This window comes from Chenopodium album, chromosome 24 (genome assembly GCF_948465745.1).
Source record: "Chenopodium album chromosome 24, dcCheAlbu1.1, whole genome shotgun sequence".
NCBI classification, from domain to species: Eukaryota; Viridiplantae; Streptophyta; class Magnoliopsida; order Caryophyllales; family Amaranthaceae; genus Chenopodium; species Chenopodium album.
In genome coordinates this window covers 30464798-30492433 of record NC_137857.1, presented here as the reverse complement: position 1 = coordinate 30492433, position 27636 = coordinate 30464798, and the positions used below count along the sequence as shown (strand labels likewise).

The following is a 27636-nucleotide window of genomic DNA, read 5'->3' as shown; positions in this document are numbered from 1 at the left end:
CCAAAAGAACCCGTACAGGAGCGCCTTCTCCTTAGAATAACGTGACCGCGAAGAAATGGGTACGGAATAGGGGAAGCAACATGATCACGCCATCACCCTGCGCGGCCGCGCCATAGTCGCGTGCGCCCGCGCCTGGGAGCATGGCAGCTCCTCTTCATTCTCAAGTCGATGCTCTCGTGCGCTCCTCTTGATGTACTTGATGAACAATGAGGTTGGCAGATTCTTGAGGCCTCCACGGTGGATTCAACACCATATTTTGGTGCCCCCACGACTCAAATGCACGGCCTAAGGAACTTGGAACCTTGCACAACTCTAAACTTTGGCTTCGAAGGAGAGACACAATGCATCCTAAGCGATGTAAATCCCGGGAAAAAGCTTTGGGGAACCTTGGACAACGAAAACAAGCAAATAAAAGAGAAAAAGGCAAAATAAACCAAGAAACGCAAGAAACCGAAATGACAACAAAGGAAAACGTAAACTAACTAAATAAAGGATAAAGCTAAGGAAAAAGGGATAAAAGGACTATAAAAATGAACGAAATTCACTCTAAAAGAAATCAAATGAGTGCCATAAATGACACTCATCAAAAATATTAAAAGATCAATTAATCAACTGAATTTTTTTTCACAGTGTATGGTCGGGGTTACTTATTCAGAGCGAGGTTACTCGCTCAACTCGTTTGGTCAGGAGTTACTTTTAGGGGTTATTATACAGGAGTTACTTATTCAAGGGTTACTCGGTCGGTTAGGGATTATTCTCAAATTTAAAAAAACGTGTGAATGGACTGTGTAAATTTAGAATAGTAACCCCTGACTGAGTAAGTAACCCCTAAATAAGTAACCCCAAAATAATTAACTCCGACAAATACACGTTATCGACTAAGTAACCTCAAAATAAGTAACACTTGATCCACTGAGTAACCCTTAAGTAAGTAACCATTGAATAAGTAACTCCGGCCACACGGTGTGACCAACCACACAGAAAAAGTACCGATCAATCATAGAGTTGTGTATGTCCATAAAGTATTAAGCAATGTATGTTCTTTTAATTGTTTGCTTAATTACATTGTAGTATTTATGTTAGTTTTGTTTTTGTTGATGCTCTAATTTCATAATTATTAAAGCATTATTAAGTCTTTTTTAGGTGCACTATTTAATTGATTAACTAGTGTGTGGCTCGGGCGATGCCTCGAGTTGCTAGTTTGTAATTAACGTTTGATTATTTTTGCTTAATGTATTGATAATTATCTTCAAAATGTAATATTTTTGAATAAAGATTTGTATTAGGAGAACCATATTCATAACTTGTTAAGTTATCCTATGATATGTAACAAATAGTACAATTAAGGACTAATCATCTATTCCAAGTTAACTATAATTTTGTTGGATAAATTTACACGATATATGGTTAGATAAGGTGGTAAGACTTGTATCATAGTACTTATTGGTCTCAAGTTCAAGTCATGCTGTAAGCAATTTTAAAATTTCAAATCTAATTCTTGTTGTGGAGGTGACATGGCATATTTATAGTGTTTAAATACATGACACATGGCATATATTGATGACTTGGCACCTTTATAGAGCTTAAAATGGTGACACGTGGCACATATTCTATTTTAGGGACGTTTTTTAATATATAAAGTATGGATATGGATATAGATGAGAAATAGCAAGCTTACGTGGCACATATACATTGGATAATAAAGTGGCATTGTGACATGTCGTATGTAATATGAAGAGTGTCACGTGGCACCGTTCCTTTAAAAGGAGCGCCTTTTAATATATAGTATAGATATAGATTATTATATACAATTTGAATAAATAAATAACATAAGAAGTAGACTTAGAATACTCTAACTCTTCATATTATGAACATAATAATTATTATATTAGTGGCTAATTAGAAACAAAAACTTAATGTACAAGTGCAACCTTGATCTTTTAGCCAAAAAAGTGAAAAACACGTGTAAACACTTAAAGTTTGAAAAGCAAATTTAACAACTACAAGGTATACAACTACTATTAGATCTCAACTCACTTGGGATCGATTCTCATCTCCTGTTACCATTTGACTCCCTAAAAAAAAGTCACTCCGTACAATTGACGGATGTTTATACTAAGGGTCTTGCCAAAAGATAATTTGAATTCCTCGTTTGCAAGTTGGGCATATATGACCTTCATGCTGTTGGGCAATTAATATAAGTGTTCTATCTTAGCCTTATTATTTAACTTTGGGCCTTTGATAAGTTTGTTTATTCTATATATTGTTAACTTGTTCTCCGTAATAGTGAAGCCCATGTGCACATTCGGTGTTCAACACTTCAACTGTTCATAATCATATTGCTGAATGCTAAAACACTCCCTTTTTTTTTTTTTTTTGGACACACACTACAAAATATTTTTGGCTTTACATTAAAAAAAAAAAAAAAAAAAAAGGGAAAAATGAGGTGTACGTTAAAGAGCAGAGCTGCAGAGGTGCATTTTCATCATGGGAGTAAATTAAGTAGTGAGTTTCAATATACGTAGGTATTATTTAAGTAATTCGACAGAAATTAAATTTCGCTTACTCCTATTGCATAAGGCCATAAGGGTGTACACAGAGTTGTCAAAAGCTGAGCTGAACCGACCCGAAAATTTACCCGAATCCAATTATTAACCGACATGTTTGAACCCAAAAAAATGGTGACCCGAACCCGATATTACCAAACCTGAAACCAACTGTAGACCCGAGTTAACCCGAGTATTTAAGAACCGAGCCCGAACATAAACCAGCCTGGAGATGACCAAACCTGAATATAACAAGTAAATAACTAACTAGAATCGAACCCGATCCGAACCGAGACCCAAACTCTTGTTAACCCATCAATACCTGAATTTAACCCCTAACACGACTCGAATTTGACCCGACTTGTTCCTAACCTGACCCAAAATTCAACCCGATATGTTACTAACCCGACCCATAATCAACACGACTTGTTATTGACCCGACTGTTATTCAATTTGAATTTTTCCTGAACCATTTCGAACTCAACCTAACCTGTTATTAACATGGCCTGATTTTACCTTAAATTCCACCACCTCATTAATGTGTAGTTATATATATAGTTATGTTGTCATTCGTGTAGTTGTGTGCTTGTGCAAACGAGTTACTATGATAAGTTCAATAGTCAATAGTCAATAGTCCAATACATATGACTTATTACATAAACAAACTAGGGCAGGACGGAGTGCATCTTGTCGCATAGTCCCTATATGCATTTGTTGCATATAGGAGGGTAAAAGTGGAAAAGCTCATTCAGAATGGTACTTTTTATGGTTTCAGTGGTACATTTATCACACTATTATACTTGTATATTGTACCATTTATGTCTTAGTAATACTATTATATCTCATAGTAGTATAATATTTTGATGTACCATTTACATACTTATTTATACTATTAGCATAATATTGCTACCATTACAACATTTAATGATACTATTTACCTATTAAATGATACTTTAAATTCCCACTACAACTTCAACTGTATTACTACATTGCCATCCTATATGCAATGTTTGCATATAGGAGCTATGCGCTAGACCTTAATCGGGCAGGACAGAGCAAAATAACTCAAAAGAACAAGTCCTGACATTTTTGTAACACCCAAAACACAACATTGATGCAGAGTTTAGTTTAGGCTAATATGATAAGAGTAGCCGTACCCTACTGTGTAGGCCTTATTTCAAAATTATTCCTACGAAGAAGCAGCAGTTAATGGAAGAAGAATATCCAATTGTTTAGTCCACTTGAAACAGTTGAAGAAAATGTGAAAGCTGACAAGCTTGAGGCGCCGAAAATCAATTAGTGACCTTGAATCAAAACACCTTTTAAATATCTTATCGGATCCTCGAGACCTACAATATTATTAACTCTTGACCTTAAATGGCTCTCTTATTCTATTTACATTTCAAATATCCAATCTATCGTCTGCTCCTTTGTCCCATGTAATAGTAATGACCACATTTATCAATTGTACATAGACTATCCTATATTCCTATTCAATAAACGTATTGTAATTTATAAACACGCCATTGGATCATTGGATGTAATTTGTAATGTACTAAGAAACTTGACTATTGTTGAAGTATACAATATACTTCCTAAACACCACATGTACATTGAGAAAATAAAAAGAGAGTTAAATACTCTATATTGTCATACGATTTTGGGATTAAATCTCTTTTGGTCTTGTGAGGTGGAGTCTCTCTTGGTTGCAGATGCGGTCCAGACACACATATTTAAAACCTATTTAATTAAGGATTTTTTTGACATTTGCTACCACTAAAAACGCATCACTTCAGATTCGGTACCAATTTTTTTTAAAATTTTACTTTGCTACCATCAAAATCAGATTTTGTTAAAAACAACTACCACTTAACGGATTTCCGTTAAGTTTATTTAAAAAAAAAATTAAAAAAAAAATATTTTTTTTTAAAAAAAAGGAAAAACCCAACCACCCTATTGCCACCCCCTCCCCTAAACTGCCACCCACCACCGATAACCCTATACCCAAAACCCACGAACCCAGCTCTCACCACCACCACGACACCACCCTAACCCCAAACCCAGACCACCACCACCGACAACCCTATACCCACGAACCCAGCCCCACCACCACCGACAACCCAATACCCACGAACCCAGACCACCGAAACCACTAAACCCAAACCGTGGAATCGGGTATCGAGGGGAAGGGACTTGGATCAGGTTTTCAAGGGGGGGGGGGGCTGGGAACGAGGTTGGGATCGGGGTTGGAAAGGCGTTTTTAGGGGAGGGTCGCGACGCCAGCGCCGACACAGGGGCTAGGTGGCCGGATTCGCGGGCAGGGGGCTCCCAGGCGACGGTGGAGGTGGCTTGGGTAGCTGGTGGGTCCATGGGTGAGGAAGGGCTGGTGGTTGGGTGGTGGTTGCGGTGGGTTTGATGTTGAATAATGGTGGTGGATCAGGCAGTGGGTGGGAAGGAGTGGTGGCTGGACGGTGGTTGGGTGGTGGTAACGGAAATACTAATACTTGAAGATAAGTGGTAGTGATTTTTAACAAACTCTTATTTTGGTGGTAGCAAAGTAAAATTTAAAAAAAAAAATTGATATCGAATCTGAAGAGAGGTGTTTTTAGTGGTAGCAAATGTCAAAAAAACCTTTAATTAATTATTCTATGATGAAATAAATAAATAAATATTTCTTATTCTAAAGTAGATAGCGAAAAAAAAAAGAAGCCCTTATTATTTATATTATAATTCATTTTAATCTTGTTAATATATTGAAAATTGAAGTTACACTAAAATGTAAAATGATGATTTAAGTTACATTTGGATGTCAATGAAAATGGTGTATCTACATATAATACATCTAAAACAAACCTTTTTGGATGTACAAACGAAAATATCATCATGCATGATTTTTGAAATGATTGTAGACCTTAATTTCAAAATGTTTGTTATTTACTTGATCAATTCCGTTTAATTTAACCTTATTGTATTGAACTAAGTTTATTCAATCTTATATTTCATAAACTTATCCAATGTAAATTTTCTTACTACCTTAACTTTGACAGATTTGGTCTGAATATTGAGAGAAAACGAACCTAATAATGCTCGTGTAATTTTCTTTTCTAAAAATAAATCTAAACTTATGTGTTTTTTTTTAGAAGACTAGATCAGGTAAATAGTTATGATGCATGCATTCATGAGCACAACGGATTCATTAATAAAAGGCATGTGGAAGATTTATTATACTGTTAGTGATCAGATGAATGAGACTATCTTCCACTTGAATTTGTCTTTTCTTTGTTTGTTTGTCAGGAGGACTCATGCACGTTCCTGCATATTTCAGTTGATATCATCATATACACATGTTTGGGTTTGTAGCAACTACCAAAGACATCAATGTAACCTAAGCCATTTACCATCATCATCATTCATTCATTCCTTCATTCATTTCTTTCTTTGTTTTTTAGCCACACACTTGCCAATTTTACATTTTGATTGTGTACAATTTTATGCAAATTATAATTTGCAGAAAACAAACAAAATAGTGGGGTTTGATGGAATGTTAGTTGTTATACTCCACTTAACATTTGTTATACGACGTAGTAGTAATGATTATAAAGCGTATGTTAAGTGAGCAATTCTATTCTATTCAAAAATTTAAAAGTGGGTCTTTTTTTTTACTTAAAAAGATAAGTTTAAAATTATTTAAGATAACAAGGACTAATCAGGTTCAATTAGGTAAATCTATAACGTGAAACACAAAGTCTAATTAAAATAAGTTATGATAAGGTAAAAAGATCGTACCATAATACAATGATTAATTTGTTCAATTCCACCAATTTGATTGTACTATATGTGCATCACATATTCTAAAGGTATGTTCTGATTGACTGAACTGAGCTGAATTGAACTGAATATTTTATGAGGGAAAGAAATTAAGAACTGAACTGAACTGAATTAAAAATAATCTGAAGAGAACAGATTCTAACTCTCCTTTTTTCATACAAAACAAAACTGTTTCACTAGCTCCACTTCATATTGTCACAAGATCTCACATTCTCTATAGAATCGACTTATATCCATTAGACTATTAAATAACACTAAACCTATAGTAAGTTAACGACAAAAATTTTTCTATATTGCTATAACTAGAGAATAACACCCACTATTGTCACTATAGCAAAAATAAACAGTATTATAATTCCTTTTTCTCGAGAACTAAACTATTCATTATTTTAACATTATAATTAAAAATTAAATTAGTTGCGTACACTTTATATAGTATTTGGATGGTTGTATCAAAGATTTAATTTCTAATCGAATAAATTATCTGCATGTTTTCTCACGACTCCTCCGGAATAGGAGTAATGATCTCGTAAGTAGATGAATCCAATTTTATTTTTTAAAGAAAAAAAGGACTTTTGATGTCAAGTTTTGACTAATTGTACAATCAATTGGACACAAACCCCACATCATGCAAAAACATGCAAATAACAAATGCAAGATTTTCAAATTTGGGAAGCGCTAAACTTGGGATCTCAACATCTCATGATTCGAGCCATCTAGGGACACATAGTATGGAACAATTTATGGAGTATAATAAAGCATGAGAAGGATCAAAGATCTCAACAACTAAATATCAAAGGAGAAGTTCAATTATTAATTTGATTGCTAAAATAATTAGATATTATCTTCATTAAAACAAGGAATCCATGACATCAAATAATTAATTGTATGTTAGGGTGTATATCTATCCTACAAGCAATCGGTATCTATACTACAAGAGGTTAGGGTAGCACGTTGGCCAATTAGGAATGACATGAATTGAATAATATTGCCTAACTTGGCACGAGCTCGCCATAAGCACAAGAGGCGCGGACTAGTAGGCTGGCTCGCGTGTTAGTCAGAAAGGTCATGACCATGTATCAGTCCATCATAACTAAGGGGGCACGCTGGCCCAACACATCATGGAACGTGAGTTAGGTTGTGCATGATCTTCATTCTAAGCACGACACAACATAACTTTTTCTTATCTTGTTTCAAATACAATCAGTTTGAGCACGAAACACGCTGACACGACAACACATGTACCTATATGCTTATCATTACTTATCACTAGACCAAACTTAATTTGGCATTCAAATTTGGGCCTTTTTTTGCCATACCACAAAGTTATTAAGCTGTCCATCACTATTCATGAGTACGTTCGTTGTACATGTATCCAAACACTAATGTCACAAGATTATCTTACAATTTACAGTACATTTAACAGAGAGTATTCCACTTTCTTTCATCATGAAATCATACATAACCCAGATCACATCGCTTTCAAGTTTCCCCTCGTGTGGGTCCACCTTCTTCTTTTGCATAATCATCACTAACATGGTTTTTAATTGGACAGATTTCATATATTATGGCCCTACATAACTCCCACGCGCCACGACCAAACTTGCACCTTTCAAATGCGACACTATCATCAAAGGTCCATTCCCAAGGTTAAATCATCCTTATTAATTAATAGTATAATCTTCTTCCTTCCTATTAATTAGTAGTTTATTACCACTATTACTTAACTCTTTGTACTTTCACATTTGGTACTACCCTAAAAGTAATTCTACCTAGGACATTTCCCTCTTTTTCTATAGAGATACTTCTAGAAAAGTTAAGGTTGATCTTAGAGATCAAGAGGATCTCTTCTTAATTACACTTTGCATAAGACTTTACCTTCCTTTTGAAAATAAAGTTCGGACAATTAATGATATGATATGTTGTCTCACGCTCTCAGCAATAAGCGGGCAAATTATCTAAGCCAAAATTTGTATTATAAGATGCAAATAAAGTGCAGGTAAAACATTGTGGATTACATTTTACGTAACAGTAATGTTATATTCGTTTACTTTACGCAAAATTCCAAAGACAAAAATTTGAAATCAATGCTAAATTTAGGAGAAATTTAGACTAAAATTTATTACTAGAATTATACAAATTGGATGGAGTAATACCACCACATTCTTTCTAATAATACTAGAATAAAATGTTTAACCATACTGTACACTTTAAACATTATACAACTATGACAACCAATTCAAACTAATTTAAATTGGACCATTGCTACTTGCTTTGCTACTACCACATTATAATTAATCATATTTATTTGCAAAAATTGGTAAACATCTAATTATGCCAAATTTAGCAATTTACTTCCCTTCTTTTCCTTCCATTTTTATAATTTTTTTTTATACATTTACCTACTCATGATAATAAAAAGACCCTAAAATAAATAAAAATTACGCGGCGCGCGTACCTTATCTCTTCGCCGGAGAAAGATAAACGACACTCTGAACCACCGTTTTACCAATTTTAAACCCAGGAACCACCGTGAACGCCGCCGTCACATCGCCGGCGATGACGTCATCTTCTCCGGCGACACTTTCCATATAAACCTCTGAAAAACGACAGTTTTTTCTCACCTGAAAAGCTACCGCCGGCGGATCGAAGCTGAACGCCAAGCAATGAAGCAGCCACACTCTTCGCGCCATCTCTGCGAAGAGAGAGAAGAATTCTGTTGCCGGAAATGCCCCTGAACTCACAACTTTTCTTTGGTCTAAATTTCCGAAAAATGAACACTCCATTTTTGGATGCATCAATTTCAGATACTTCCCTCTGCAAAATTTCGCAAAAGGGTATCTTGGGTTTTGTGTAAAAATCTGGGATGGTGTTAAAGATTGAAGTTTTCTGAAATTTTCGAAGAAAATCTGGGGTTTTAAGGGTTGTTTGGTCCCCTCATCTGGGAGGTAAAAAGTATGATGATTAAACCCGTCAAACATTACCTGGGAAACGTATGATTCAAATGCAAATATGTTATGCTTTGATTTTGTGAATTTGGCATTTGGTTCGATTGCTTTTGCTGCCAAATCAATGTCCCAGTTCTTTACTTCCATTTCGCGCACCAACTGTTTGACGAAATGCCTCAACGACCTTAAAACAAAATGAAGAACTCGAATGAAGTGACACTGACTTAATTCGTTAAGTGGGGTGTTATTCGGAAGAGGGAATAAAACCCCACTTGAATTCAAGCGTTTTTCCAATGATTTGTTTGTTCTTGTTGTATCTTCTAGTTTCTTCCTTAACGAGGCGATTTCGGAGTCTTTTTGTTCCATTTTCCACTCCAATTGCTTCATTGTGATCTCGTATGTTTTGATGTTGCTTTGTTGTTCTTGAATCTCTGCCAATAAGTTGGTAACATGGGGTGGTGGAAGATCTAATTTCTTGTTCAAATACCTCTGTTTCAGCTCAGATAATACTGTTAACTCGCTTACTAAAGCCTCATCAGCTGATTGTATAGCATCATTGTTGTAAGGAAACTGAGCACTTTGTAGCTCAGCGTAAGCAGCTTTAAGCGACGACAAACTAGCAAAGAGTTTCGCAACAAGAGCTTCTTTAGCAGCTTTATTTCTAGCTGCTTGCTCTTGTTGTGCAAGATCACCAGAGTTCGATCTCTGGGATTTGATTCGGGTTAATTTCGGTTCGGATTTAAAGTCTTTTAGACTAATGTTAAGTTCCTCAGAAAGGGTTCTAAGTTTTGGGTTTGGAGGAAATCTTGATGGGGTTTGAGGGTGTATACATTTCGAAAACGTTTTCGAAATTTTGCTTCTTGTTGATTCATTAGATGAAGGTTGTTTGATGCAATCCATATATGATTTGGGTTGCTATTTTTATCTTTGTGTGGAGAAAAATGTGTAAAACATGAGGAATTTTACAAAGTTTTCGCTACGAAAATGGAAAAAAAATACAAAGATTTAGTGAAGAGTAAAGAGAAGCAAAAACAATCAAAGTGAGTGATTTTTTACCTTTATTTTGGGTGTGTTTTTGAGATTATAGCCGGAAATGAAGGTGCCAAAAAAAAAAGTTGTGTTTAAAGGGCGGGAAACAAAAAGAAAGGTGGGGAATGGTTATGTATAAGAGAATATATGTGAAATTATGAGTCGTCTTTTATGACTTTTGGAATTTATTTTTCAATTTTTAAAAAAATTTAAAATTAATTTAATTTTTTTTTTTTTTTGGGTATTTTAAAATGTTAGTAGAATACAAAGTAGTAGAAGAAGGATTTGATTATGGGAGGAGGACCCAGTTGGTCTGGTACACTAGGTTCTAGGTTGGATGATGGATCATGGTTCATGCAAGTTAATCCAAAAGAAAAAGGAGAGACACAAACCAAGTTGTTGATTATCTAATGACTTTCCTTCTAAGCTTTTCTTTACCTAATTACCATGCTAATGTTTCATGGGCTATTGTCTTTTTATAGCTTTAACTATACTACAAGTTTGATTGTAAAACTACTCTATCTCTATGGTATAGTTTAGTAACAGTTGTGTTTGGTAGTTAATAGATAAAGATGGGTTTTAGTGTATTGATATACATTTAGTTGATTGATATGTCGATTAAAGTATACTCACTCTCTGTTGTACATTATTTTGATTAAGTTCTTTTTCATGTTTCAAATTAGTTTGTATACCCATTCAAAAAAATAAAATAAATAAAATAAAATAAAATAAAATAGTTTGTATACTTTTTAGTTTTTACAATAACTCATTTTCATATATGCATTTTATTTTGGATCTAGACTACTATCTCGTTATCAGATTTGATAAGACGCTTTTTCCTAGTTGGTTAGTACGTTAGTGGGTTTTTTGTGTTTCCTTTTGTTTAATTTCTAATGGGGAGGTGTTCATCACTTAGAAATCACATATGTGGTCATATTTTGTTTCTAAGGCAATGACCTCCACACCATGACGCAACTCTTTTTTGTGATAATTTCTTAACCGTACATATTTCGTTTAATTTATGCACAAATTAAGATAATTGACGAGAAAGCGCAGATGTGATGAGTAGGTGAAGTAGAATAAAGCGTAAAAATAATATCCATACATATAAGCCTATGAATATCAGAACTCTAAACAAATAATATCAGAACTAATGATTTCTAAGAGTAGCATCCAATATTAAAATAAAAATTGAATAATTGGCAACTGCAGCAGCCGTTTGTTGAGTTGCTGGGGTGCAATGAGAATAAGAAATAACAGAGTAAACATGTGAAAAAGTGAGAGTGAGTCCAAAGATAAGTACATAACATCAATCTGAAGCTGCCACTTATTATTTAGCTTCTTCGATGACTCTCATTCCATAATTCATCTTGCTCCTAGACTATTCATTTCATGCCTTCTTTGCTAATAAATTAATTTAATTCAAGATATAGACAAATTTAATGTTACAAATTATTGTTGTTAAGATAGAAGAATTATCCCTATATATTAGTGAAGGGTTACATTGTGGTATATTATAAATTTATAATGAATCTAAGGGTAACGTTACATAGTTGGCTGTATATGCTGAATACAATAAATCAATTATTAGCAAAAATTTTATAATGAATACTATATGAAATACTTGCAACAGTGAAGTAGTACAGTACTACAGTATATGATAAATTCATAATGGGGTTTACGGTTTGCCTATATAATTTTACAGGTTGTATTTTTACAATAATTATTACTCCCTACGTCCCTAAATTAGTGCGTGGCCTATTTCTAACATTTATGGCTCACATAAAAAAGAGAAATAGGTCTCTATTAAAAGGACGGAGGGAGTATTAACATAATTCGTATTATGGTAGTTATTACATATTTCAACACATAGGGGTTTAATTCTTAGTTCATTTTGCCTTAAAAAGTAAAAGGTTCATAGCATGCAATATACAGAGTATTATGTATTCGTTAAGATAGGAAGACCTTATATGATAGTTAATGTAACATAATGACATAGTCGGATTTAACAAGTACATAATACTTAACTAGTTACATATCTACAAGTAATATTTTACGTAAGATTATAAAGGTAAATTAATTAAAGGGCTATACATATTTCATAATCAAACTATATAATCAATTTGTCTAGACAAAAGAACAGTTTAAAAAAGCAATATATATGATGATCTTAGTATATCAATTTGTCTAATGCAAGATAAAATGCTTTAGTAGGACTAAAGAGGATTATTAGAGGAGTAAGTAATACTGGCTAAAGTGTAACCTTCACTAATTCACTATTTATTTCACCAAATCCCTTTACTCCTAGTCCTAATCAATCCTGAATCTCTACCTATATATAGCTTGAATTTTTTTTAATTCAATTTGACTGGGGGATTTGTTTACTAAATTTGATTAAATAATTTATTCTTCTAACAATACTTATCCATCGAGTGCTATCTTTTGCTGATATGCAATGACTATTCTTGTCTAACACTCAATTATACAACTAGTTGTATAATTGCTTTTGCTCCCAAGTAATGATATGTATTACACCTTACACACATTCATTTAATTTCAAACTCTATATTCCTCACGGCCACTTAAGCTATTTTGAAAATCGTAAAAAAAAGTTGTCAGATTTCCTAATATGTAGAGATTACATAGGATAAAGTATTAGTTGTGCCATTGCCCTTGAGGCAATGGCAGATCAAGTTTTTTATTTCAATGTGTAACCCCTCATCAATATAATGATGTAGCGGAGATTGGAAAGAGTGCGGAGAGAATTCAATAACAAAGAATAATCATGACAAAAGTTAAGCCTATGTGATTATTATTTACGAATGGAGAAAATATTTTTGTAAGAATATAAGGGCATGTTCTGATTTATTGAATTGAGATGAACTGAACTGAATACTGATGAGAGGAGGAAATTAGAAATTGGACTAAACTGAACTTAAGCTGAATAGAACAGGCTCTAATTCCATAAAAATATTTACTACGTATGTTTATTTGAAATTTAAATGAATCTATTATTCTAAATTCTTTAAACGGTTTTAAAGGAGCATTTAAAATATTTGAGCACAAATTTTGAACTTGTCCCAAAAAAAAAAAGAGTCAACACATAGCCAGAATGTAAAAATTTTTGTAAGCCAATTAACTTAACCTGCTATCTAAACTTACCCATTAATAATAAGTGCAATAATTCTATTATTGTAGAAGTGTAATTACTCAACTCTTGTCTAACACTCAACCAAATATACTTAATTACCATGCATAATTGTTTGCTCTCAATTGGCCAACTTGTCTAGTCATCATGAGATGTACTAAGATCACCATGCACTCTACTTATAGCTATCTTTCTCAATAATTGTATGCCACAGACTTCATGAGAACGATGAACTTCCCTCAGCCCTTCTTTCCAAAAATCCCTCACTTTGCTATAATTACAATGTGTTAAATACGTGCAACACTATTTTGTTTCTTAGTGGTGCGTAGACCTGGTTATCGGGCGGGTCGGTTGTGGGTCAGGCCAAAGTGGGTCACATTTTATAGGGTCAATATTGGGTCGGGCCAATGCGGGTCACGGGTCAATAGCGGGCCGATAATGGACGAGCCTACAAAATATCAATTAACAAAATATTGGACAAAATCATTATTTATTATATATGAATATAAATTTATCTATGTAATTATTTTTACATAATCTATTTTCTTAATCAATTAAATTGGAAAAACATTTTGGTCCTATATTGACCCTGTCCAATAAGGACTCTGTCCATTAAAGGCCCTGTCCATTAAAAGCTCTTTAAGCTTGGCCCTGACCCTATTATCATTGGGCTACTCTACCCAATAACCACCTCTAGTGGTGCGGAAACATTGGTGGGAGGAAAATTAAGGTGTTGCTCATCGGGACATCGTTCGTATATATTTTTAATGGCCCATAAAAAGGTTGCGTAGAGCTGGCAATAGTTGACCCGAGATGATGAATTGGATATGTAATAAGTGGGTCAATGTCAAGCCTTCTTGCTTGACTCATTTATTTAAAAGGATCAACCCGACTTTAACCTTTAAAATTGACTAAGTGGTTGGATTATAATTTGAATAAAGTGATATGACATTACAAGTTTAATTAGATACATAGAAAATCTAGTTCTTACATTATTATAACATTATTTTTAATGAAACAAGCTGTTTGAGTTTTACACTTGCTATTCTCACTCTCTAATTTTTCTTTTTTGATGATTTATACTAGTACAAATGTAGTTTTATGTGGGATCTGAATTAGACTTGCCTACCCTCAGTGTATATTTTTAGATCATCAAATTTTTAATTTTTTTTTTTCTTAATGATGATTGAAAATATTAATGGTTAAAGCATCCATTGACAATAATCAAAATGAAAGTATATTTCATGTATAAACAACAGTGCAGGCAACATTTAATTAAGCACAATACAAAAGTTATTAGCAGGCTAGCCTCTTGGGGATGGGGGAGGTAAGAGATAGAATCCCGACCCACACAAACTTCCTCTAGTGAGAGTGATATGCTATGAATATTAGTGAAAAATTATCACATAAACTTAAGTCGTGGAACTAAGGGCTTGTTTACATTTACTGAACTGAACTGATTGTAGCTGACCTGAACTGAACTGATTGGAGCTGAAGTGAACTGAACCGAAATGATTATTTTATGAGAGAGGAAAATTAGGAGCTGAACTGAACTGATTGGAGCTGAACTGAACTGAAATTAAGTAAATAAATGTGAACATACCCTAAGCTTTAATTACTAGATTAAGCATTGCATAGTATAAAAAAGAGAGATAAGTATGTGTGGTTGATGAAATTATCAATGGTGCTTCTTTGGTGAATACTACTCCGTAAGACTGTAGTCTAATGGGAAAATAGACTGTTCATAAAAAATAGATCAAGTACAATCTTGGATAGTTCGTATTTGTTTAGGGACACTAAAAAGACGAAATGGAAGAAGTAGAACTTGGAAGAAAAAATAATAATATAACTTCTTGTTAAAACTTGAGAATTTAAAACACAGCCCCCACCCCATCCAACCCCATACCTAGCTTGATCAAGAAAATTCATGGATCTTAAAATTAAATTCTTTTAATGTAGACAAAATAGGCCTATGATGATCATTTCTCATAATTTTCAAAAGGGAAATAATTTCTCATAGGTTATAAACAACTATGAAAATTTAATTTTCACATAAGCGGGACAAACCCTCAAAAATTAATGTACTAAATAACAAGACGGCGAGGGGGACTACCTACCTAAATATAATTGAATAAAATAATAGTTCATCAACCCTTAGAGATTAAATAATTACTATGTTAGGAAAGATCAACAACCAAGCCAACCAAGGTCAAGTCTATTCCATCATCAGACAAAAGGAATTTCTAATTAGGTAGGTCAAGAAGAAATTCAAAAATAATCCATGTATATAATAAAAACAGTATATAATCTCGTATTATTCTTATCTGCTTTAAAACCAATGATTTTGTTTCTCAAATTAGACGCAATAAAATGCATGCTAATGCTACAAAAAGCTATAGTTTTCAGGGTCATATAATTTATATATTTAGATTATTTATTTGTATTATTGTTATTTTAATTATTATACACTTAAATTGCACGCCAATAGGGCATTGACCTGTAATACATAGCATTGCATGCACGCATCATTTCTTCTCCAATAAGTTGTTCATATAATTAGTACGCGTAACAATGATTACACTCCCAATCAAAGGTTTATTACGTATAAAATTAGCTTAAATTAAGATTATTATCCTTTTTGTTGTTGCATGCAAAGTAGTGATTGATCATGAATGAAGAATTAACTTTTTATGATGAGTTGAATCACTAGATAGTGTTTTGAGCGTTATGGCCAATCTGACCTACAAGAATTGGTCTATCACATACTTATTTTTCAGGGCACAACAATCTTTAGTAACTTCTAGAAAAATTTAAAGATCAAGTGTATACTATTGTAGTATTGTAACGTTACGTTCATTCTTGTGTGTGACGGACAACCCTAATCATGATTATTTTTTATGATATAAAAAGATTAAAGAAACTCGATCACTACTATACGTTATGATTATGAAATTTATATTAGATGTCTCATGGCATCTAAGTAAAATGTAAAATTTAATGCTTTGTAATGAAATTACTAAATTATATAATATCGAAGTGATACAATTTATGAAAATAACGACAACAAAGTCGAATCATTGAAACCTTACATTTTTGGTAAGTGGAAACTTACCGAAAATGTACTTTCATTTCAAATTATTGTCCTCGCTCTTAGGATTGAGCACATGAATTGAAGCGTAAAAGTATGGGAGTGGGGTTTTGGGCGGATATTGTAAAAGAAAGAACAAAAACATTGTATCCCCCAAATCATGACCTAATTGTGAAGAAAGAAAATGTTTAAGAGACCTAGTAGAATCTCATTTATTTTTATTTTTTTGATTCAATCTCATTTATAGGTGGGAAGAAAATGTTTTAGACACTATAATTTGTTTTGATTTACTAGTTACATAGCTAGGGTTCATACAAAATTGACGAATTTCACATTAACCAGTTTTTCTTTTTTTTTTAAAAAAGGAAAATTAAATTATCCGCTTTGTATATTAAAATAAGCCTATTTTGTTTTATTGGACCGTGTTATGTTTCTCAAAAAGAAAAAGAAAAGAAAAAAAAAAAAAAAAAAAAGGCCTAAGCCTAGCAAATCCATGGCCGGCCGGATATGTAAAATTCCACCTTGTAATGTATTGTGTCTAGTGTCTACCCATGCCCGCGTCTTGCATTTTTTGTGATAGGTCATGCTGCAACCCTATGGCAAATTGAATTCAAGGTTTTGTTAAAATCTCTGGTTATAAGAATTCCTTACAATTAACTGCAAAATCAACTACTTTGCTTGTTCTTCTTCCCCTAAGAATATCTGCTGATATAATTTTGACAGTTCAAAAATCAAGAATTCCAAATATTATTTTATTCGAAGCAAAGGTCATCCTAAAGACCGGAATTGCAAGTGAATACTACTGCAATTAGAGGTGGGTAATGGAATATATAGTTCAGGCTTCATTTGGTTAATATTTGGTTCATTATCTTTCAATTTGGGTTTGATCAAGGCCAGGCCTAGTATATCTGTTGTTAATGAATATTAAGGGAATTGCCAAACAATTTTAGGCCCCGTTTGGTTTGATGTAAAAGGTTTTCATGGAAAATTTTTTTTCCATTTTTTTCCCCCATTTTCCTTTGTTTGGTTTGTTAAGGGGTGGAAAACAATTTTTCCAACGGTTGAAAATTCCATCCTTAATGATGGAACACATTTTCTTTCACAAAACAAGGGAAGCCGCATTTTCTTCTCTCCTCCATACCTCTATTTTCACTTCCTTCTCATTCATCCTTACATTTACACTCCTATTTTTTTTATTTTTCTTGAACTTTTCTTGTATGCAAACAAACAAAGGAAAACTAATTTGTGTGCTTTGCCTTCAAAATATGTTTTCCATAAAAACTAATTTTCCATTGAAAATGTTTTATATTAAACTAAACGGGGCCTTAATGTAACAATTTGAATGTGATAAGATTATCTTTACTTGTAATTATAAATTTATCCACAAAGGTCCATGAGAGTATAAACGGACCCAATAAATAAAGGGTTTGAGTTTGGGTTAACATAAAAAAGATTTTTAGGACAATACCGTTAATAGACATGGTGATGCAAGGCCATAATCTTAGCCCATTTAATACTCCTCCACTATATTTTTTACACCATATCATATACGTAGTACTTGAATTGTGCTCCAAGCAGAACATCTCTGAGATCTATTTGCATGTTGAGACCAATAATAATGAGGAAGCTATTAATTTGTACAAGAAATTTGGGTTCGAAATCACGGATACCATCCAGAATTATTACACGAACATCACTACCCCAGACTGCTATATATATGTTGTGACCAAGTACCTTTCTCAGCCTCAACCAAAGAAATGACCCACTTTCACTGTGTTTCTCTTGCTTTTAAGGATTGATTTTTGTATAATAATAGTCATTCCAAAAGAAACCAGGGCTCTGTATTCTTGAGAGGATCAAATGAGAATTTTGAGCAAATGAGTTGTATGTGAGATTTATTTGGGGTATCTAGAGTTACTAATAGGCCTGTTCACGGATCGGATATCCGATCCGAAATCACATTTCGGATCGGATATCCGAACCTTCGGATATTAGATTTTGATATCCGAATCCGATCCGAAAATTTCGGATATCCGATATCCGATATCCGAAATCATTCGGATCGGATGTTTCGGATATCCATTATCCGATATTAATGAAAATTGTATAAATCTCATTAAATGTTTTGCTTTTTGTATCGTTAAGCATAGTAGTCTTTTAGAAGACTATTTAATTGGCATACATAATAAACTAATAAAGTCTATTTAATTACCACAAATACAAAAAACTATAACAGTAGCAGCCTTCTTTGTTAGTTTGGCGATAAGACCAACAAGTTGGTGAGCAAACCCAACAATAGAGGAGACACATACACATATTAAAAATCAAAATTCCCAACAGATGAATCCTTATAATCTTTTAATTACCAGAGGAGAGTTGAATGGTGATTTGTTGAGCAACGGAGAACAAACCAACAAATTGGCGACTGAACGGCGGAGTTTGGAATATAGGGTTCCTTTTAGAGAGATGAGAAAGAGGCGGAAGTAGGTGAGAACTGAGAACTCACTAGGTTTGTTGGGCATTAAAAATTATTTTATAATATTATTATAAAAATATTTTTGAAAATTTTATATGTACTAATGTATTGTCATATACATATCAGGCTTACAATTTCAGATATCAGTTCGGATATCTGAAAGAAATATCCGATAATATTCGGATATTTTTCGGATATCGGATATCCGAAAATTTGAAAATCAGTATTTGAATCCGTATCCGATATCCGTTTTTTCGGATCGGATATCCGATCCGAAATGATTTTTCGGATCGGATATCCAAAAAATCGGATCAAATACGGATCGGATTTTCGGATTCTCGGATAGTTTTGAACAACCCTAGTTACTAAACAAGGCCGTACGCCCCACGCAGGTGTATAATGGCTAATGGATGCTCATGTTAAACTCAAGAATATTGTGGAGAAAACGGCTTAACCTTTGTATTGATAATACTCACATATATATACACAATACATAACTTGCCTAAAACTCCTAACAAGATAAACTTAACATAAATACAATATTAACAAATATAACCAAACCGACTCTAATAGCTCACAAACTGTCCAGTTGGGGTCATTAGATTGGTATGATTATTACCTAGGATTTGGAAGTAAGAGGATTAATGTTTATTCATAGAATTATTGCCATTAAATGTTACATGATTACACAAGTTGTGCATATTTGGAATGCTACTTCTACTTGCAGTTACACAGTCTCTGCGATATAGTCATTTTCCCCTGCTACTTTATCTTTAATGACAGAATACCCTTCAGTAGCTTGCAGAACAGCGTGAACAAGTATGAGAAGCATGGTACCAATGAGCGTAAAAAGACGATGAAGCTCAGCTTCAGTAATGATCATGGTGGCTATGGCTAGCAAACCAAGGACAAACTGCTTATCGATTCATTGATGGAGCAAAACTTAGGACTAATACGTCATTTTATTGCCATTGTCGAGCACATATGATTGTACTCGATCATAGATAAAGAAACAATATATTATAGATTGAATGTAGAAGAGACAATACTGATTTTTGGAGGGAAGAAGGCATAGTTAATCTAGTGAGAACAAGAGGACTAATACCCAATTTACCATCTCACAAAATGAACAATGTACACGATAACACAAGTGTCAAGACCAACTAGCTACCTCAAACATGAAAACTAAGGGCAAGAACAAAAAGGCTAAATAACTTACAAACTCAGTGAGTTGTGTTTAGTTATAGCTAATCGAGTTTAACATTACATAATCGTCTATGTTTAGTGATAAATAATTGAGTTCAACATTACATAATCATCAATACAAGCATATGAGAGCCCTTTATAACAATGCTTCTCTTAAAAGTAGAGAATATTCTAACATTCTGTAACATGTGAGCAACATAGTTTCATACATATCCCACAAAAATTCAACAAATTTATATTGAATATAAGGTTTAATCAAGGGTGTGTGTGTCATAATCAACAAATTACTTTGTTTGAAATAGAAAAAGTTTGACATGTGATGAAATCTTTCACAAAATTGAACATAGGGTCCTCGCAACCATGTAAATTTGCAGTCACCCTTCTTTTTACCAAGTACTTTGTACAATACTAGAATCTCTTCTTGCTGATTGGAGTCAGCACTGAGGGCTTGTTCTCATTGACTGAACTCAGCTGAACTGAACTGAACTGAGCTGAATTGTAATGAATATTTTATAAGAGAAGGAAATTAGGAGCTGAACTGATCTGAACTGAACTTAATTTCAATGATCAGAACAGGCCCACAGTCTGCTGCTCCTTGACGAGTGACCACTTCCTTTATATTTGTGTGCTTGTTCAGACATCTACAATTATTCAGATTTTATATCTGATGATCAGGTTTTGAGTTGAGTTACTTCAGTGAAACATCGTAAGCAGTGTGAAACTTGTCCAGTTTGGTGAAATGCACCCTAGTACTACCCCCTCTTATAGCCCATCTTTTATTAATCTCACACTCGCTACATGCTTATGCATTAAAAAGCTTTGGTGCAACATTACTGACTCAAACAAAAGAACTAGACAAGCTATTAAACCAAAGACAAAATATTAAACCTCAACCTGCTGAAAGTTGGTATTTAGTGAATTAGACCAAACCTTAGCCCACCACCTTAAGTTGGTTCACCTACTCAACTCTAACCAATATGCCAAGCAAACAGATTTGGGTTGGAAGTGACAAGTATTGTCATATTGATTTGTGAAACCAAAAAAAGAATGCAGACTTAATTAAATGGCAGTATTACAGAGTATTGGAACTCACTCTTCTCTGATCTGGAGAGATGCTTAAGAGTAAAGCTGAAGATATTCTCATTATGCATATATATATGCATCTGTCAATCGATGAACCTTAATTGGGCTGGCACAAATTATGGAATCTAAGCCAAAGAAAAAAAAAAAAAAGTAAGCGCATGTACAAAATAATGTGATTCTCATTTCATCAATAATATGTATGAGCTGAAAAAAGAATTCTTTTATTAAAATTTGAATCATCTTTTCAAATTTTCCATGTAATAGTTCGGTAGCAGCACCATTGTCAACATATATGCAAATGCATGCTTGACATAATTATTACAAGAGTAACAGAAAGAAATAGGAACAACTTTCCTTGTATGTAGCAACTATAATACAATTGAAGTTGAAACAAACAGCAAAGTCAATATCACAACTCAAAGCCTACAGATATAATTTAGGAAAGCTTGATTTACACTAAAGCCAAGTGGATGGTCACAGTTAGGGATGTCAAACACTTACCCTACTCGAAAGGTTTACTTGAAACCGAACTGTTTTCAAACTGGTTGGACCTAAAAAAAAATTCATCCAAATCCGATATGGAATCAACCCAAAGTTAACTCGAAATTGATTTTACCCAAAAAATTACGATCCAAACCTAACTTTATATCGACTTATTGTTTATCCGAAACAATAAAACCCGATAATTCAAGATCTATATTCGATTTAGACCGAAATGAAATATACCCGAAACCATTTATATACACGAGAAATACCTCATTTTACCCGACATATATTTACCCGATTCACAACTACCCGCAACCCTGCTACACCTGACCCAAAACTTATTAGTTAGTTAGTTATTGACCTTGTGATTATAGTGGAGACTAAAGGCCTGTTCACATATGATTATTTTCAGTTCAGTTCAGTTCTAATAAGATCAGTTCAGCTTCTAATTTCTTCTCTTATAAAATGTTCACATACGATTACATGATTGATTTGAACTGAGATTTTATAAAATTTGAATTGATTTGAACTGAGATCTAACCAAGTCTATTAAATCCATTTTGACCCAAACAAACCCAACTAAATCCAAATTTGAGCTCACCTGAACTCGATACAACTCAACCACTTAACCCAAATTTGATTTGTAACTGACTAACCCAGACCCACCTTTGACTCAAATATAATTAAGCTTGACTCGACTTGATTTAGTTTGTTTAAATAAAATGACCTGTCATTATCTGACCCAAATACCCCAACCCTTCATGGGTCAATCCAAACTTCATCTGCGTACCCGATCTAACCCTTATAACCCGTATTAGTTGAATGAGAGACCTGATCCTCTTATAGCCCTTTCCGTTATCAATCTGCATTGACCTAACCCATTCAATAACCAAATCTAGTCATTGAAAATTCTTCTAGTTTGAAGTTTAGAACCACTAATGCATAACAGACTCAGGACTTATTAACTATGTTACAGTACAAATGTACAATCACTACAATGAATTCCCATCAGTAGCAAATAACTGCAAAATCAATTTAATCAACTACTGATTCTATAGCTTGACTAGTTGTAATAACAAATGGCCTAGCAAGTAAAATTTCATCCCTGATTGAAAACATTTGAATTAGCATTAAACTGTATTCTATTAAATGTAAGTTATGTTGACAAGAGAAAAAACAAATGTACTACCCGTAGAGAATCCTGGGGAAGAGAAAGACTACTGTTGGGATTTTTCTAACATTGGATCACCTAATTCCATTCCCTCAAATTCGCCAAAATTGTGACTAGGTGCTCAGAGCCCAAGGAATCCAAGTTCGCTTGCTCTTTCCTTCTCGAATGTCTCAAAGTACTGGTAAATGATGGTCACTGCCAACAAAATTCCAGTTCCTGATCCAATGGCACCCATGAAATCTGCCAAAACTGTCAATGCACCAATGCAGATTCCTCCAAAGGCGGCAGCAGTGGGAATGTAACGGTTGAGTTCCTTCTGCAAGTTTGAATCACGGTGTCCAGGCATAACCATACCTTGTTCCTACAAAGTCACAAAGCTCGTATTAATAATGACATTGTTGTAAATACCAGAATAAATATTATCATCACAAAATATGAGATCATCTAGCAACCAACCAAACTGCTTTAAAGAATCCAACTCTCCATTATCAGCTTGACAGAAAGCTGATAACAAAATTGAAGTATCCTAAACTACTTGAGACTATAATAAATTAATAATCCCTCATTTCCCTCCAGAATGGCAGGCACGCAACTTTAACAAATCACCAGAACAAGACAATAGAATTTACAAAGCCATTGACATTTCCCAAATCCACTGAAAAATTAAAAAAAGATATTGGCAAAACATATAGAAACACTGCTCTATATCTCCTAAATCATACAACTTCAACAATACCAGGCAAGTTTAACATAAATAATTAGCTGACCTATAACTTATATTAAATTTGGACCTATCCACTTATGACTTATGTAGTAGGCAAAACTATCTTTCAAACAGGGAGGAAGCATATGTTTGGTAGAAAGTTGTGTAGCTTTGTCCCTGCTCCGATATGATACTTATCTTTACAGTATGTCCATGTCCACACACTAAAATAAGTGATTTTCAAAAGTTGGAAAGGCTGTTTTTTTTTTTTTTAAATGATTACACTCTTGCATTAAAAATACCACCACCACACCCCCTCCCCCCCAATCATAAAAGAGGAATACTGCTATAGATAATGGACACTAAAAATGAATAGCGAATCAAGAAATAAATTACACAGGTTACTCTATATGTTACCTTGAGCTGCTTAGCCACATCTCTAGCAGACGATCCAGAAACCTCAATCCATGTCTTTGAGAATAGAGCACAAGCAGAAAGCATGAAAATAATATAGAACAGAGCATGGAAAGGATGTGCTGCCATGTCTGCCAAGCTGCAATTTCAACACATGTGAACAATGAGAAACTTTTAATAAAACTACTGGTGGACAAGAAACTAATGAAACTAAACTGGGAGCGATACACACCTGGCTGGGGCAGTGACATAGTAAGCAAGTCCACCAACTGGGATTGACTGACTACCATATTCAGACTCCTTCCACTTGCCCAACAAATTCACAAAGAAGTTTCCGCTGTATTTCCTGTAGAGCAACTGCACAAAACCACAAACATTTAAAATCCTAAAAAAAAAAAACATAAAGTGACCAGTAAGAACATAATCAATTGCCAACTCCAGTACCTGTGAGATGAAGTAAAGGTTGGACACAAGAGCAGATTGAAGAATGATGGGCATGTTGGAGGTGTAAAACAACTTGATGGGATATGAGCCCTGTTGGCCACGTGCGTTCTTTGACCGCACAGGCAAAACAACTCGGAATCCTTGGAAGTATATGACAATAAGGAAGACCAGTACAGTTGCAAGCAAGTTTGTTACATTGGGAAGGTTCTGCCTATAAAATGCCTCTCGAAGGGCCCTAACTTTGTCAGTTCTGGTAATTAAGAGGTGGAACAAAGCAATGACAGCACCCTCAAACTCAGCTCCACGGCCAGCATTGATGGTGGTTGGGCTGAATGCTTTCCAGATGATGTTCTCACTACAAACCAAGAAACACAATGTTTTAGCCAAGATACCCTACACCATCATGGGATAGCATACCATAAACCAATAAATATTGAAGCTCACCAGATGTTGGTAGCAATGAAAAGTGAAATTCCAGAGCCTAGACCATATCCCTTCTGAAGAAGTTCATCAAGACAAATCACAATAATTCCAGCAAAGCATAGTTGAAGAATGATAAGGATTGCGTTGCCAACACCAAGCTGTCCAACACTTCCATACATCCCAGACAGAACATATGCTACAGCCTCACCAACAGCAATCAGAATACCCAACAACTTTTGTGCACCATTCCTAAGATTGGATAGAAACATTATAAAAATTAGAAATTAATATAAAATACAACTCCAAAGAAAAAATGAAGCATAACTTACAACTTAAATAGACAATTCAATAACTCATCCCATCTAAAATATCACGCAGCTAAAGCTTATTGTAATATACTAATACAACAAAAACATTACATTCCTGCTGTAAGTATACTATATACCCAAAAAAAAAGACCACATAACTACATAACTTCTGTGATCAAGATAAATAAAGTTCATGCAATTACATTTGGAAAATAAACAACATATCTTGCTGAGTAGTCTTGATCATACAAGTCACACACACACAGTGAAACACACACACAGTGACACCCTCCAAGTTCAGTATAACACAGTACACAGGTTCCCATTTTATAAACAAATCAGTGATTAATGCCTACAAGTAGATTCCTTAAATACAAACCAGAGCATTCAACAAAGGACACAAAAGCACATTATGCTTGATACTTACAAAAGTGCACGGTCCTCTCGGACATTGTTGTCAACTTCAATAATCTTAGACCCAGCCAAGAGTTGCATCACCAACCCAGATGTGACAATGGGGGTGATACCAAGCTCCATGACGGTTCCACGGTTGGAAGCAAGGATGACACGCATCCAATAGAACGGATCAGCTCCGGTAGTGGAGTGAATTCCATAAAGCGGAAGCTGACTGCACACCAGAAAAATAAACAACGAGATAACAGTGTAGATAACCTTTTCTCTAAAGGGCACCTTCCTATCTGCCGTTTGCACCTCAGGAAGGAACGACAGAAACGGCCGCACCAAATGCAATACTCTGAATCCTCCCCCCATTCTGAAAACTACTTAATTAACCACAATTCTTACAACCTGTCAAAACCAATTCAATATATTAGCTACCAAATTCACCTTTGTATCTAATCTAAATTGATTAAGCAACAATTACTAGTTTACAACAACTATTAATTCTAGAAAAATATGAAATTGATCCAATAAATCGCAATTCTTAAGAATCTGCCACAAAAGTTTCATAATCAAGCCAAAATCACCATTCTAATTAATCTAACGTTACATGCAATCATTCTTATTAATTATAACTTTCATACGTTATCACAACTAAGTAAAAATTTAATCCAACAAATCACAATCAACCTGCCAAAACCCATTTCAATCTCAATCTAATCAAAACTTATACGCAACAACAATTATTACTATTTATATCATAAAATTCAGAAAATAAAAACCAAATCATCCAACAAATCTCAAGTACCGCAATCGAAAAATCGATCTACATCCAAAAAAACCCCCAAATCGCACAAATCAACAGCTCCAAATCGGGAAAATCCCAAAATAATTACAAATCATTCATACATCGGAATCATCGAGCTCGAAAGAATCCTAATTACGCAACAAAACTCAACATTTTAGACAAAATTGTGATCTTTAAACCAAAATAATGAAGAAATAATACATGCAAAAGTAGTAGCAACAACAAATCTGATACATGCAAAACAAACAAAAATGAAATAGCAGCAGATCTGAAAATAAGGAAGCTTAAACAAATCTCCATTAAACAAATAAATTTCACCATAATCAGATAGAAAGTACGATGGAAGTTGGGTCGAAGTTAGAGAGAGAAACTCACAGATCTACAGACGGTCGAAGGAGGAGAGAGAAAGTGACGCGGAGACTATGGAAGGAAGGAAATGAGGAGGGGGAGTAGGAGTAAATATACAGAAATTTTCGATTTCTACTTCACTTCAAACTATAAAATACGGAGTAATACAAATTATATTTACTAGATGTAAACCCGTGCGATGCATGGTTTTTAAATATTTCATTTTTGTATTTTTTTTTTTTTTTTGTAATTTCTTAATATTCTTTGTTTTTATTTTCTATTCTATTATTTTAACATTAATTTAAGATAAAATATTTTGTTAAGTTTTAAATTATTTTTATTCAAATTTCACGTATATAGAACTTGAATTTATAAATTGAAATAAATATTATCTCATTCATCGGATAGTTAGATAAAATCATTAAATCAAAATATATTTTTTAATTTCTAATTATTTGTTAAAATAATATAAATCCTAATGTAAAAGATAATATAAAAGATAATTTTTGTTTTTTTTCATTATTTAAATCTTAAATTACTATTTTTTGTTTTCAATTCTCAAATTTCATTTATTAATTTTTTTTAAATGGCGAATGAAAATTTAAATTCTAAATTAATATATAAATCTAATTTTTCATTGGTCGAAATATTACTTTTGCTTATGTGGCGTGCAATGCACGAATTTTTGTATACATTTTGTATATAAATATTTTTTTTGGTGATCTCTTAATTTTTTTCTTGCATTTTAAGTTTTAAAATTTTGTATGAAAATATCATATC

At 33.7% G+C, this 27636-nt stretch overlaps 2 protein-coding genes across 2 annotated transcripts; both read right to left on the bottom strand.

Annotated features, from left to right (window-relative positions):
- Positions 1-8393: 8393 nt before the first annotated feature.
- On the bottom strand, positions 8394-10447 carry LOC145612141 (protein GRAVITROPIC IN THE LIGHT 1-like). The gene has a single exon (XM_081667513.1). The coding sequence runs from the start codon at positions 10220-10222 to the stop codon at positions 8834-8836; it is 1389 nt and encodes a 462-aa protein (XP_081523639.1). The 5' UTR covers positions 10223-10447; the 3' UTR covers positions 8394-8833.
- Positions 10448-22962: 12515 nt separating this feature from the next.
- Positions 22963-27020, bottom strand: LOC145610057 (uncharacterized). The gene is made up of 7 exons (XM_081665304.1): positions 26884-27020; positions 25729-26108; positions 25015-25242; positions 24571-24925; positions 24359-24483; positions 24130-24265; positions 22963-23370 (listed from the first exon to the last, which is right to left on the bottom strand). The coding sequence occupies exons 2-7, from the start codon at positions 26070-26072 to the stop codon at positions 23131-23133; spliced, it is 1428 nt and encodes a 475-aa protein (XP_081521430.1). The 5' UTR covers positions 26073-26108; positions 26884-27020; the 3' UTR covers positions 22963-23130.
- Positions 27021-27636: the final 616 nt, after the last annotated feature.

Coding starts and splice junctions, on each gene's coding strand:
- LOC145612141 (XM_081667513.1), bottom strand. CDS start 10,222: ATGGATTGCATCAAACAACCTTCATCTAATGAATCAACAAGAAGCAAA.
- LOC145610057 (XM_081665304.1), bottom strand. CDS start 26,072: ATGGGGGGAGGATTCAGAGTATTGCATTTGGTGCGGCCGTTTCTGTCG. Junction 25,243..25,728: donor CGAGAGGACCGTGCACTTTT/GTAAGTATCAAG, acceptor ATCCAATCTTAG/GAATGGTGCACAAAAGTTGT. Junction 23,371..24,129: donor ATGTGGCTAAGCAGCTCAAG/GTAACATATAGA, acceptor GTGACTTTGTAG/GAACAAGGTATGGTTATGCC.